The sequence below is a fragment of the Agelaius phoeniceus genome, chromosome 30, assembly GCF_051311805.1.
Source record: "Agelaius phoeniceus isolate bAgePho1 chromosome 30, bAgePho1.hap1, whole genome shotgun sequence".
NCBI lineage: Eukaryota > Metazoa > Chordata > Aves > Passeriformes > Icteridae > Agelaius > Agelaius phoeniceus.
In genome coordinates, this window is record NC_135294.1 from 2,378,321 (window position 1) to 2,392,321 (window position 14,001).

Here is a 14,001-nt window from a genome sequence, read left to right on the forward strand (position 1 = left end):
CAAGGCCAGGCAGAGGTGTTCAATGGATTCCTCTTTCCTCTAGAAAATTGGGGATATAGCTCTTATTTTCTTAATCCAGCCTTTTTGTTGTTAGAGGAAGTTTGTCCATCATATCTAACTCCCAAGCCACAGAACATCCTGAGCTGGGTGGGACCCCCAAGGACCACCAAAGTCCAACTCCTGGACAAATGAGAACACTAAGGAAAAGAACCTCAACCAATCACCAACCCATGCAGCTGCATTCCCATTCAGGAGAGAGCATCCAGCTAAGGGAGGGGTTTAAATTGGGAAAAACTCATCAGAACAAGTCATGTTTTCATATTGACCTTTATTGAGCAAGAACTGCTGTGACTGTTTTACATCAAACAACAAAAGGTTGCGTACTGTGCATGTCAACAAGGTTCTCCCAGGAGCAAAAGTCCACCCTAATTGCACCAGTGAGGTAAACATAATTAGTTATAAGTAGCTTTTATTTTTTTTTAAGGCTAGGAGAGTTCTGGTTCTCATGAATACTCTATTACTGTTTTCGGTTTGGTTTTGGCTCAGTTGGTTCTTTGCATAATACATCTGAACTCGCCCCTCAGATATGTCCCTCCAACAGCTCAGGAAATTCAGAAAAGCTTCCTCTGCACATTTCATCTCATGCACTAGTAGTAGTAGTATTTTTTTGTAGATCCCCAAGCTCTGTGGAGGGAGTACATCTTGAGCCTGCATGCATTCCCCCCCCCTTCCCTATATTGCACGAAAAAGTAAAATACTGTGTGTCTGGAGCCTCCGTGAGAGAACCCGATCTGCTTTGAAGCCGTCACCCACATGCATTTTGCAGCTGTCTATGGCTTAACCTTTTGCACCGACCCAAGCTCTTGAATTGGTTTGAATTTTAGCTATGGTTGCTTTTATTCGCTCTCTTTAATCTCCTTTACTACAGCATGTGAAGTGACTTTTTCCACTTTCTTGGTGGACACCAACTTCTCCTCAAAGCTTTCTTCGTGCTCCTCCACCTTCTGAGTGACGGTCACCGACTTCGTGATGAACGTGGTGCTGCCGTCCCCGCCCTCCCCTGTGATTTTCTCTGCTTTTTTGGTTACTACGATTTTCTCAGCCTTGTCATCCACAGGGCTCACGTCGAGGCCGTTAGTGACCACTCCCTTGTCTTCCTCCTCCTTCTCTTTGGATTCCTCCTCCTTTTTCTCCTCCACCTCCCCGTTGACCGCGATGTCCTCTTTCCTGGATTCCTTCTCGGCCTCGGCGCTCACTTTCGTTACTTTGGTGACGGTGATGGTCTCTTCCACCACAGCCTTGGCATCCTTGCCTGGGGAGGGAGGCTTCTCCGGGGACCGGGGCTTCTCAGGACTCACGGCCTTCTCGGGGGTGCGCGGCTTCTCGGGGCTGGCCGGCTTCTCGGGGGAGCGCGGCTTCTCCGGCGGCGCCAGCTTCTCCAGGGCCACGGCCTTCTCTGGGGTGGCAGCTTTCTCTGGGGTCACGGCCTTTTCTGGGGTTGCAGCCTTCTCGGGGGTCACGGCCTTTTCTGGGGTCACAGCCTTCTCGGGGGTGGCCGGCTTCTCCGGGGTCACGGCCTTCTCGGGGGTGGCAGGTTTCTCTGGGGAGGTCACCTTTGGGGTGGCAGGTTTCTCTGGAGATGCCACTTTCTCCTCCTCCTTGGCCGCCTTCTCTGCTTTCTCCACCTTCTGCTCCTTTGCTGCTTCTGTGGCTTTTTCTTTGGGGGCAGCCTTGGCTGGCTCTGTTACAGGGGATTTGGGGGGGGACTTTACGGGAGGTGTTTTGACCTTCTCTGCCTTTGCTGGTACCTCTTCAGCTTTGCCCTTGGCCTCAGGTTTTTCCTCCTCTTCCTCAGCTTCCTCCCCTTCTTCCTTTTCCTCAATTTCTTCTTTTTCAGAGCCACCTTCTTCTGCAGCATCAGATTTTGCAGCTTCTTCTTCCTCCTCTGCTTCCTCTTCCTCCTTCTCTTCCTCCTCAGCTTCTTGTTCTGCAGAAGCCTTCTCAGAAACTTCTTCCTCTGCAGCTTCTTCTGCTTTTTCTTCCTCCTGTTCCTCTTGCTGTGCCTTGGCTGCCATTTCCTCTGCGATGGCTGCCAGGGCATCTTCCATTTCAGACTTTTCATCCTCCACCTTCGTCTCCTCAATGATTTCTTCTACAAACTTGTGCTGGACCTTCAGCTTTGGTGGTTCGATTTTTGTTTTCTGTATTTTGGTGGATGCTATTGTGACAGATGGTTGTCTGTGTGTGAATATGGGACCAGTAATGCTTCCAGAGAAGGCACTGAATCTTGTCTCCTCACCCTCCAGCAGCTTCCTAAGGGAATCAGGAGGAGAGTAAAAAAGAAAATGAGCATAAAAAACCCAAAATAAGGGACAGCTATGGGAATAATTGTGTCTGTCCCATCCTTGGAAGTGTCCAAGGCCAGGCTGGACAGGGTTTGGAGCAGCCTGGGATAGTGGAAGGTGTCCCTGCTTTGGGATGGGCTTTAAGGCCCCTTCCATCCCATCCCATCCCAGGATTCTATAACACTTCCCTGCTGTACTATTCCCCTGCCAGCAGAATGGGACCGGTTTTCTGTGGAATGTGCTGGAACTGTCCAGGGTCATCCACTGCTCACAGCCCCAGCCCAGCTTTCCTTGAATCCGCTCTTTTTGCAAACTCACATTCAGCAGTTTTTAGCTTGGTTTTGCTTATGGCTAGTGTGACACCTTCAGTGATCAGTTAAAATTCATCTTTACTGTCAGAAAGCTTCATTATGGTGTAAATCAGCAGGGATTAGGACAAACTAGGTAATTGAATAGGATTCATTATGACTTAGGCAAACAGAGCTTGACACAGCCAACAGACCCAAATCAAATATTGTGTCTGAGACAGTCATAGCTGATTAGAGCACGTGTTCTAATTTAATAATTTGGGCATCCACCTTTTCTTTGTGGGAATATGAGAACTGGAGGCTTCAGCTGACTTCGGCAGCAGCCAGCTACAGCCCCTGGCGTGTCTGTGTGTCTGAGCAACCTCAGAAATTTCAACAGATCTGGAGATGGGGGTGGGTTTTTGTTGTTTTTACTTTTCTTCTATTCAAATGCTTTTCATCTAAGCCTGTGACCCAGAAAAATCAGGAGCTCTCCAGTGAGAGTTCTGAAGTGATACAGAGGAGACTAAAAAAACCTGCCAGGTGATGGCAACAGCAAGCAATGTTCAGCTCGAGATTAGAGCAGATGCCTCTGAAGGAAAGTTGAGCAAGAAAAGTAAAAGTGTTTGTGACAGACAGATCAGCACTCACTGCCTCAAACCATGATCAAGCAAATTCGCTGTCTCTCCCAGGCGATAAAAGGGAGCTCTGGTGACAAGCCCTGCATGCCTGGCATCTGCAAAGCAGACGGGAATTAAAAATAACCTCGTCTTTCGCTGCATCTGCTGCTCGTGCAGCCAAGGACAGAATGCGGCACGGGAGCCGCCACTGAGTCACGCTGTGCCGTGCCCGGGGCTCGCTGGCAGCTCTGCCGCTGATGAGCCGCTCCCTAATGACCTTCCGGGCTCTCACCGGGCTGCCTAATGGCTGCAGGGATGCAGCCAAGCTCGCCTTTCACCCGTGTTCACTGCATGCAGATATTGCTGAGCTGGGGTAAAGCTTCCTGAGCCAGCAGCATCCGCAGTGCTATTAATATTCCAGACATGTCTGCAAAGATCCCACTGTACCTGTATGCAGCAATTTCGATGTCCAGGGCCATCTTGACATTGAGGAGGTCCTGGTACTCCCGCAAGTGACGAGCCATTTCCCACTTCGTTCCTCTGAGCTCGTTCTCCAGCTGGTGAATCGTGTCCTGCAAGGGAGACGCAGAAAACCCCTGTGACACAGACAGAGCCGCACGCGGGGACAGAGCGGGCAGAACTTCTCTGAGGGGACTTTTAGAAACTCTTCCCGCCGCTCGGGGAGGCAGGGCTGGCATCAGGGCTGGACCCACCCGCTCCCACCGCCCTCCGCATCCCTGCATCCCGCGCTGCGGAGCCGGCACAGGGCGCGTCCCGCATCCCTCCCGCCACAGCGGGCACCTCCCGCATTTCCCCTTCCCAGATCGAGCACCTCCCGCATTTCCCCTTCCCAGATCGAGCACCTCCCGCATTTCCTCCTCCCGGATCACCGGGGGCACCTCCCGCACCCTTCGCCCCCCCCCCCGGGCGGGCTCGGGACAGCCCCGCGCCGCCGCCCCGGTACCTGGTAGGTGGTGAGGTCGTTATTGTGGCGCTCCTCGATGTCGCTGAGCTGCCTCTCCAGCGACTCCTTGGTGCCGCGCACCGACTCGAGCTCGATGCTCTTGGACTGGAGCTGCCGGCGGTACTCGGCGATCTCCTCCTTGGCGGAGCGGATCGCCTCCTTGTTCTGCTCGGCCGCCTCGGTGAGCTTGGCGTAGCGGCACTTGAACCACTCCTCGGCCTGGTGCATGTTGTGGTCGGACTGGCACTCGAGCTGGGCGCGGATCTCCTTCAGCGCCGTCGTCAGGTCCGTCTTCAGGTAGTCCTTCCTCTCCACGGTGGCGTGGGACGCCTGCAGCTGCGCCAGCAGCTCGGCCACCTCCTCCTCGTGGTTGCCCCTGAGGAAGGCCACCTCGTCCTGCAGCGACTGCACCTTCTTGTCCAGCTCGGCGCGCATCAGCGAGGCCTCCTCCATCTCCTTGCGCAGGGCGCGGATCGTCGCCTCCGTCTCGTCGCGCAGCCGCGCCTCATCCTCGAAGCGCTCCCGCAGGCGCTGGATGTCCTCCTCGATGTGCTCCGAGTCCAGCTGGATCTGCGCCTTCTCGTGGCTCACCTGCTCCAGCGCCCCGCGCAGCTCCCGCAGCTCCTGCTCGTAGGCGTCGCTGAGCTGCGCCCGCCCGGCGTGCTTCTGCCGCAGCGCCGCCAGCTCCGCCTCGATCTCCTTGTTCTGCTGCTCCAGGTAATGCACCTTCTCGATGTAGCCGGCGAAGCGGTCGTTGAGCCCCTGCAGCTGCTCCTTCTCGTTGGAGCGGCTCAGCTTGAGCTCGGCCGCGCCGTTGAGCAGCGAGGACTGGCTCACGTCCAGGCTCTCGGCCGAGCTCAGCACCGTGGAGCCGTAGGCGGCCCGCGGGCCGCCCAGGTTGGGGCGCTTGTAGGAGGAGGACACGGTGCTGCCCGAGCCCCGCGACCACGACTGCGAGCGGAAGCCGCTGGACGGGGAGGCGCTGGCGCGGCTGTAGGTGGCCCGGGTCTCGGTCACCCGGCGGTACGAGGGGTTGCCCAGGGGCTCCATGGTGTAGCTCATGGTGGGGCGCTGGGGGCGGCGGTGCGGGGCTGCTCCGGCCGCCGCCGCCCCTTTTATAGCCCCGCCGGGCGGCTGCGGGGCGGCCCCGCACACGTGTGCGGGGGGCGGCTCCCCCCGGCCCGCCCCGCGCCCCGCCCCGGCTCCCCCTTCCTTCCCTCCTTCCTTCCTTCCCTTGCGTCCCTCGCCTCGTCCCGGCCGCCCGTGCCCGGCCCCTGCCCCTCCCCGCTGCCCCTGCTGCCCCCCTCCCCATTGCCCACCCACTCCCCCCTTGTCTCCGCTGCCCCCACTCCCTCCTTTCCTCCTCCCGCTGCCCCCTTCCCTTCCCCGTGTTCCTTCCCTCCTGCCCGGCTTCCTTCTCCCCCCTTCCCTAGGCCAGCACCCTCTTTCTTTCCTTCCTTCCATTCTTTCCTTCCTTTCTTTTTTCCTCCCTTACTTTCCATTCTTCCCTTTCTTTGTCCCTTCCCTTCCTTTTGTTTTTTGTTTGTTTGGTTTATTTTCCCCCTACTCTTGCTTTCCTGCCTTTCATTTCTTTCCCCTATTTCTTCCATTCCTTGTCACTCTTCTCCTTCTTTTCCTCTCTTTTCTCTCCGGCAGCCGCTGTTCCCGCAGCGCCCACGGCAGAGCGGAGCGCGGTGCCGGCCCCGGGCCGCTGCCGGGGGCTGCAGAGCGGGGTAGGGCCGGGGGCTGGGAACGGGAACGGGGAACGGGAGGGGATGCGGGATCAGCGCCTCCATCACCACGGACAGCTCCCGCCCCGCGGGCTGGGGGTCGGGGCCGGCCCGCAGCGGGGCTCGGGGGGCGTCAGGGGGCACCGGGAGCCGCAGAGGGTGGGGAGGGTCCTTCCCCCCGTCCCCCTGTCCCCAGGCGGGGCTGGCGTGTGAAGGTCGCAGCGGGCGGGGGAGGCGCTCGCCGGGGCTCTGCGGCACCGAGCGCTCCCCGCACCGGCTCCGGGGGCTCTGCGGGAGGGGCGGGGGAAGCCTGGAGCACTCAGCAAGAGTTTGGGAGACCCCCGGCATCCCAAATCCTTGCTCTTGGTTCTTCTCGTCCTCCCTTCCTTCCTTCCTCTCTTCCCTTCTCTTTTCCTCCCACCCATCTAACTCTGATCTAACGCTTGGTGCAGTGCTCAGAATGAATAATAAATTGTTTGAAACCTTGTTAGAAATTACGTTTCTGGGGGAAAATAGACTTTGTATGGGCTGCATGACAGTGCCTGGCTGCCATCCAGGCTCCAAACCCTCCTGGAGGGATTACAGCTGCGGAGGAAACATTAGAGAGAAACTGCAAAGAGAAAAAAAAAACATAAAACAACCAAAACCCCCCCGTCAAAACCCCAAAAGTGCTGGTGCTAGAAAAACCCTGCCACAGGTCGTGTGGAAAAGCAGAGGGGGGAGAGTTAACTCCTCACTCAGAAGGTGCAGAAAAGGCTCTGTCTGTGTTCACAGCCGGAATTTTGGAGCAGACGATCTCGTGAAAGGCAAAACCCTCCCGACAAAGCGGTTCCTGGTGGGATGGTGTGGCTGGGCAGAGCCGGGCAGCGCTCAGGGACAGGGTTAAACTTTGCCGAGCACACGGAGCCTCGCAGCCCGGGCAGCTCATTAACATGACGCTGTCATAGGACTGCAGCACTGCAGTCAGGCACAGCCCGGGCTTAGCCCGGGACTGCTCCCAACACGGGCAGCTCCAGCCCTGCCTCACCCCCGGGCTCTGCTCATCCCCACGGCACAAGGGCTTTGTGCTAATGAAGCAATCACGGATCCAAAACCTGCTTCATTAATTTGGCTGAAAGTTTCTGCCATAGGCACAAACCCCTTTGGATTTCTTTGGGAGCCAAAATAAAATTACTGCCTGTCAGGGCATTGCATTTTGTTTCTTTTTAGGGTGAAAGATAAGTGATGATCTGGTTTATTAATGGTTTTTTTTCCCCTGATAATAGAGACTGGGAGGGGGGAACAGATCATGGTTTAACCCATAAGGAAAACTCACTGCATAAGGAAACACAGAGTTAACAGAGGTGCTGGGGAGCTTTTATTATCCTTTTAATCTCCTGAAAACAAGGACTGGCAGATGGAACTTTGTAATAAAACTCCCTCTCATTAAATACCTCAGTGTTTGAAATCCATTTATCCTGTATGCAAAATAAATTGTTGCTTTATAATCAGGCAGGGCTAGGTTTGATTTATTTATTTAATAGTGATACTAAGCAATGCAAACTTTTATGGAACACAATACATCTCATGTATATATGGATTGCTTTAAAAATCAGGATATTTAGAAGGGGAAAAGTTGGCATTCACGGAGGTGTTTAGTGCAGAAATTCTGAAATAAAATTCATTGTTTTAATTGAAAACAGAGCCTTGAAATGTGAATTTCTGCTCTCTAATCAGATGCAGGGGGACAGGGCTCCTGCTACATTATCCTGAAGGTGGTTTGAAGGTTAAAGTGAGTCAGGGAAATCAGTCTGAGATGTTCCCTCTTTTCTGATGAGTAATTAATCCCTTTTCCCTTTCTGTCTGGAGATATTGAAATGCAGGCTGATATTTCTGCTGAAGGAGAATTGTTTTTGCCTCAAAGTTGACCAAAGAAGAGCTTCTACTTTGGAGCAAAGCTGATGTCTCAGGATTGAGGCAGGAGGAGGGAAGGAAGGGGCACTCCCATGCAAAGGGAAAGCAGCAGCATCGATTTTAATCTTGATTGTCCACTTCTGACAAACCTGCAGTGAGGGGAGGGGGAGACTGAGTCCTGCAGCTTCCTCAAAAAATCAGAGAAAAGGAAAGAAAATACAGAAAGTGGAGTAGCACAACAGCCTGGCTGCTGCCAGGGAAAGATCAAAATACATCCAATGATAATGAATTAATTTGAATATATTACGAAAGTATTGAATCAGATGGGTAGAATAAAAGGGGGGTTGGGTGGGGTTTTTTATCTTGGAGAGAGGCAGCAGAATGAAGGCACTGCACAGGTAATGCAACGTGGTTGGAACTATTACAGATTGTTTGTCAGCTTAAAGGGGGTTTGTCTTGATAAGTTTTTAATATAAAGCCTGGTTTAAGTTTAAGCAATTCGAGCCTAAATAAATCTTAATGATAATCATGCAAGGAGGGCAAACAGCGACATCAGATGGAATTTTGTTGGAGAGGAAAAGGAGTCAGGAAATCAGGATTTGGTCCATTTTGATGTTCCCCACCATGCAGGGATGTAACTCGGTGGGACTGGCCAAGCTGCAGGATTTACACCCATTTGGGGTGTAAATTTACACCCATTTACACCCCTGGAGCCCCTGGTGTGCTGTGGGGTCACCCCAAACTCACCATAAATAACATCAGGACATCAGCAGGAAATTGGTCTCATTCCAGCTGAGCCAGGAGAGCAAGGACAGACATTTGAGCCCAGCTGAGGATGTGTCCTGGGATATTTGAACAGCCACAGCCAGGGAGGAAAAAATGGGATTTATGGCCTAAGGGCCTCGTCCTGGACTGCTGGATGCTCCTTGAGAAGGGATCTCACCCCTAAGGGAGCCCAGGAGTGCCCAGCACAGGGCAGGACAGCCCAGGGCTGGGCAGGGCTGCTGTCCTGCTCCCTGGGAAGCTGATTTTTAACAGGATTCATTTTTCCCTTGTCATTTGTCCAGGATTTGGAGATTTGAAGGATCAGGTTGGGGTGAGCTGGTTGATCATGGATTATCCTGTTCACAAAAGATCTTCAGCATCCTCAGGGACTTGAAGCAAAGAGGGAAGGGGGTGGAGGGGAGAGAATAAGCTGTGAGCATTTTGGGGTGGGAATGGATGATCTTTAAGGTTCCTTTTGGGGTGGGAATGGATGATCTTTAAGGTTCCTTTTGGGGTGGGAATGGATGATCTTTAAGGTTCCTTTTGGGGTGGGAATGGATGACATTTAAGGTTCTTTTTGGGGTGGGAATGGGTGACCTTTCAGGTTCTTTTTGGGGTGGGAATGGATGATCTTTCAGGTTCTTTTTGGGGTGGGAATGGATGATCTTTCAGGTTCTTTTTGGGGTGGGAATGGATGACATTTAAGGTTCTTTTTGGGGTGGGAATGGATGATCTTTAAGGTTCTTTTTGGGGTGGGAATGGGTGATCTTTCAGGTTCTTTTTGGGGTGGGAATGGATGATCTTTAAGGTTCTTTTTGGGGTGGGAATGGGTGATCTTTCAGGTTCTTTCCAACTCAAACCATCCCAGGATTCCGTTTCCCCTCTGGGGCTGAGGTGGGGATGTCACTTTTTGGTATCACAGCACAAACACAAAGGTCCTGCTGGGCAGTGCCTGTGCTCTGAAAAATGGATGTGTTTGTTTTGTTTCTGCTGGAAACTGGACTCTCAGCAGAGCTGTAACACAGCAGCGTTCTCCTAATGCACTTTTCATCATTCCCTCTGAGCCACCTGAGGCACCTCAGGACCTCAAATCAAGCCCTGCCAGACACTTGGTTATTTTCTTCATGCAGAAACGTTCTGTGTTGCATTTGAAGGTGAAATATTCCTGAGAGCCCAGCCCTGAGGCAGAATTTTCATTCCACTGACCAGTGAAGGAAAATTTCATGGATATTCCTACAAATCATTGCTGAGCTCATTGCTGCTTTCACCTTCCTTGATTTATCTGCTGCAAGAGCCCTTCATGGAATGATGGAATGGTTTGGGTTAGAAGAGACCTTAAATCCCACCCCATCCCCTTCAGGGCAGGGACACCTTCCACTGGCCCAGGTGGCTCCAAGCCCCATCCAGCCTGGCCTTGTGGAACATTCACCCCAAAATTTCCTGCAGTGTCAGCACCAAGAATCATTCACAGCTCCAGACACCCTTCAGTCATTTACTCACTCCAAAAAATGAAACTTTTACCAGACCACCCACACTTTTCTGGGGTGTTTTCCCTGCATTTTGAAAGCCCTGCATTGCACATTGATTTTATAACTCCTGGAGTGGCATAGTTCTCTTTCCTTACCACCTCCTGTTCTGCTTCCATGGGCCACTTCTTTAATCTGCAGGAATTCACAGAGGAGCAGGATGCTGAATTATTCCATGAAGGGCTTAGCCTGGAGTCTGCTGATTAATAATAGAAAGAAGAGAAGATATCCAAGCAGATTCCTGCAGCTTTGTGTGGTTCTTTTTGGGATAACAGGGAGGGGGTGACAGGGACAGGGAGATCTTGTGCTTCCAGCTCCCTGATATTCATGGCTTTGATTTTCCACCAATAATTTCCAGCAACTTTTGGAATCCTTGGCCAGCAAAAGCTCTGCCTGTGCTTCTTAACTGGGTGTTGAACTCCTTTCCACTGCTTCTTTTAACTGTCCTTTAACCAATTAATTATAGAACTGTGATGAACTTATGTGAATCATGGGATCACTGAGTCCTGGAAGGGTTTGGGTGGGAAGGGACATTAAAGGTCCTCTAATCCCACCCCTGCCAGGGCAGGGAACCTTCCCCTACCCCAGCCTGGGGCTCCAGCCTGGCCTTGGGCACTGCAGGGACCCTGGGGCAGCCACAGCTGCTCTGGGGATTCCATCCCAGGGAAGGATTTCTTCCCAACATCCCATCTAAAACTGTCCTCCTGCAGTTTAAAGAGCAAATTCAGCACACAAATGACCTGTGCCCCTTCTTAGTGACATTTCTGGAGCGATGGCCACGTTCCCTGGACAGATATTGGAAAACTTGGCTCTTACCAGAGAATTCCTTTGTAGATCCTGGTGTCAGAGGAGCCAAAACCTGACAGGGAGAGGTGAGGGTGCCTGCACAGCCTTTTCCAGGCAGGAGGAGTTTGGGGGTGAAGGGTGAGGCTGCAGAGGCAGAACAAGCTGCCATTTATTCAAGGAAAAGGATGAACTCCAAAGAATCCTCTGAGCCTCAGTTTCCTTTCTTCTGCACCACCCCCTGCAGGATCCAGGCACAAACCCCTGGCAAGGATCAGCTCTGAGCCCCACAAAGCTGGGGTTTGGCTGGGGTTTGGCTGGGGTTTGGGTGGGAATTGGGTGGGGTTTGGCTGGGATTTGGGTGGGATTTGGGTGGGATTAGGCTGGGATTAGGCTGGAGTTAGGCTGGGGTTAGGCTGGGAATTGGCTGGGATTTGGGTGGGATTAGGCTGGGGTTTGGCTGGGGTTTGGCTGGGATTTGGCTGGGATTAGGCTGGGGTTTGGCTGGGATTTGGGTGGGGTTTGGGTGAGATTTGGGTGGGGTTTGGGTGGGATTAGGATGGGATTTGGGTGGATTAGGCTGGGATTTGGCTGGGATTAGGCTGGGGTTTGGCTGGGATTTGTCTGGGGTTTGGGTGGAATTAGGCTGGGGTTTGGGTGGGATTAGGCTGGGATTAGGCTGGGGTTAGGCTGGGATTCGGCTGGGGTTTGGGTGGGATTTTTCTGGGATTAGGCTGGGGTTTGGCTGGGATTAGGCTGGGGTTAGGCTGGGGTTTGGCTGGGGTTTGGCTGGGGTTAGGCTGGGGTTTGGCTGGGATTTGTCTGGGGTTTGGCTGGGATTAGGCTGGGATTTGGGTGGGATTAGGCTGGGGTTAGGCTGGGGTTAGGCTGGCCTGGATGAGAGGCAGAGGAAGCCCCGTGGGTTTGGGTTTTAACCCTTGCTGCCCCAGGCTCTGCCAGGGTTGTGGCTCTCTTCTCCCTTTCCCACATGTGGTGTTTGATGTCTGCCACCCAGAAAAGCACAAATCCAGGTCAGGGCAGCGATCTTCTGGTGAGAAAATGACCCAAAATAGCTCTTCCTACCTCGTTGGGAAAGGGCTTTTTTTGTAGCCTTCCCTTTCTAAAAATATCACTCTGAGAAGTGCCACAATTGTGCTTTTTCTGACCATTTTTCCTGGAGCTCTGTGTCCCCCATGACAGCTCTGCCATAGGGCAAAGCTATTTTGAGGGTGTTGCTTCCCAAGAAATAAAGGAGATAAATTACAGCAGGTTGGAAATCAGAGGCAGCCACAACAGCAGCTACCTGTGACATTTATTGTCACACACTTGAGTCATGCCAGCAATAATTATGGGAATTACTGGGGGGAAAGTCTGATTTTTCAGCCCAGTGGCAGCACCTGGATGAGGAAATCCCACCAGCCTGGGCTGGGATCACTTTGTCCAAATTACCTCCTCTACAGAGTGCTTTGCTCACAATATTCTCAATATCCTGAAACCTCTGGACCTGGTGGATTTTAATTTACACCAAACAGCAAAACTGTTGGTGGGGTAAATGGAGCTCAGAGCTTTGGGTCATGTCCAGGCTTGGAGGCTGGGGAGCTCTTGGGCAAATTGAATTTAAAACCAAAATGAAAATCAAATTTAAACACAAAATTTAAATCAAATATATACCTAAAATTTAAATCAAATTTAAACCTAAAATTTAAATCAAATTTAAACCCAAAATGTACATCAGATTTAAAAATCAAATTTGAAACAAACTTTAAAATAAGTGATGCTCCCCTAATTTCAGGAAGATGCCTCCAAATGCTTTGTCTGGAACTGGACCCTGGAGCTGTAGATGTGGATGGGATTTGGGATGAAATCTTTGCCTGGGAGGGGCTGGGCTGGAATTCCCAGAGGAGCTGGAATTCCTGGCAGTGGCCCAGGCCAGGCTGGAGCACCTGGGACAGGGGAGGTGTCCCCGCCATGGGGTAAAATGCCCTTTAATAAAATAAAATGTCCCTCCCACCCAACCACTGCAGCATTTCCCATCTCCAGCACTTCTGGGGTGCCCACCCAGCCCTGCAGCAGCTCCTGGAGCTGGAGGAATGAGAGGTGCCCTGGGAGCTCCTGGAGCTGGGTGGGAGCTGCCCTGGGCTCTGGGGGCTCAGCCCCTCCAGGGGGAGCTGTCAAATCTCATTTGATTCCCTGGGATAATTTTAAAATTCGTTTCTCAAAGACTTTTCTGGATGCAATTCATTGCCATGCAGCCCCTTCATGAGAGGCAAGGTCAGTGTGAGGCTTGCAATGAAAGAGGGAGGGAGGCAGGAAGCTGCACCCAGCTGGCACCTCCTGGCCCTGTGGCACTGCTGGCACCACTGCAGCTCCCCTGGAATTCGCAATATTGGGATCTTTCCTGCCCCCAGAGCTCCTTCCCACATCCCTTTCCATGGGGGTGTAAGGAATTCTGTGTGGTGAACGTGCTGCTGGAGGATCCATCAGGCCAAGAGAAGGCTCCAGTGAATATCAGGGAATTTCATTCCAGCGAATGCAGAATTGCATTTGCTGCTGCTGGATTCAGAAAAGCACATTTTGATGGCCTTTCCTACATCCCAAAGGGCAAACAAGCTCCTGGTTTATGACAAACGTGGAGACTCTGAGGTAATCCAGGGGGATCTGTCCCTGTCCCTGTCCCCGTCCCTGTCCCTGTCCCTGTCCCTGTCCCTGTCCCCTTCCCTGTCCCTGTCCCCATCCCTGTCCCCTTCCCTGTCCCTGTCCCTGTCCCCTTCCCTGTCCCCGTCCCTGTCCCTGTCCCTGTCCCTGTCCCTTCCCTGTCCCTGTCCCCATCCCTGTCCCCATCCCTGTCCCTGTCCCTGTCCCTGTCCCTGTCCCCTTCCCTGTCCCTGTCCCTGTCCCTGTCCCTGTCCCTGTCCCCTTCCCTGTCCCTTCCCTGTCCCCGTCCCGGTCCCCTTCCCTGTCCCTGTCCCCATCCCTGTCCCCTTCCCTGTCCCTTCCCTGTCCCTGTCCCTGTCCCTGTCCCCTTCCCTGTCCCTGTCCCTGTCCCTGTCCCTGTCCCTGTCCCCTTCCCCGTCCCCGTCCCTGTCCC

At 53.0% G+C, this 14,001-nt stretch overlaps 1 protein-coding gene across 1 annotated transcript; it reads right to left on the bottom strand.

Annotated features, from left to right (window-relative positions):
- Nucleotides 1-308: 308 nt before the first annotated feature.
- On the bottom strand, nucleotides 309-5,354 carry NEFM (neurofilament medium chain). The gene is made up of 3 exons (XM_054650476.2): nucleotides 4,217-5,354; nucleotides 3,700-3,824; nucleotides 309-2,313 (listed from the first exon to the last, which is right to left on the bottom strand). Exons 1-3 carry the CDS (start codon nucleotides 5,276-5,278, stop codon nucleotides 897-899), a joined length of 2,604 nt encoding a protein of 867 aa, XP_054506451.2. The 5' UTR covers nucleotides 5,279-5,354; the 3' UTR covers nucleotides 309-896.
- Nucleotides 5,355-14,001: the final 8,647 nt, after the last annotated feature.

Bases quoted from the DNA above. Each gene is read 5' to 3' on its own strand.
- NEFM (XM_054650476.2), bottom strand. From the start codon at position 5,278: ATGAGCTACACCATGGAGCCCCTGGGCAACCCCTCGTACCGCCGGGTG. The intron at 3,825-4,216 runs GTACCGGGGCGG...TCTCCCTTGCAG, and splicing joins ACGACCTCACCACCTACCAG to GACACGATTCACCAGCTGGA. The intron at 2,314-3,699 runs GTACAGTGGGAT...TGATTCCCTTAG, and splicing joins ATCGAAATTGCTGCATACAG to GAAGCTGCTGGAGGGTGAGG.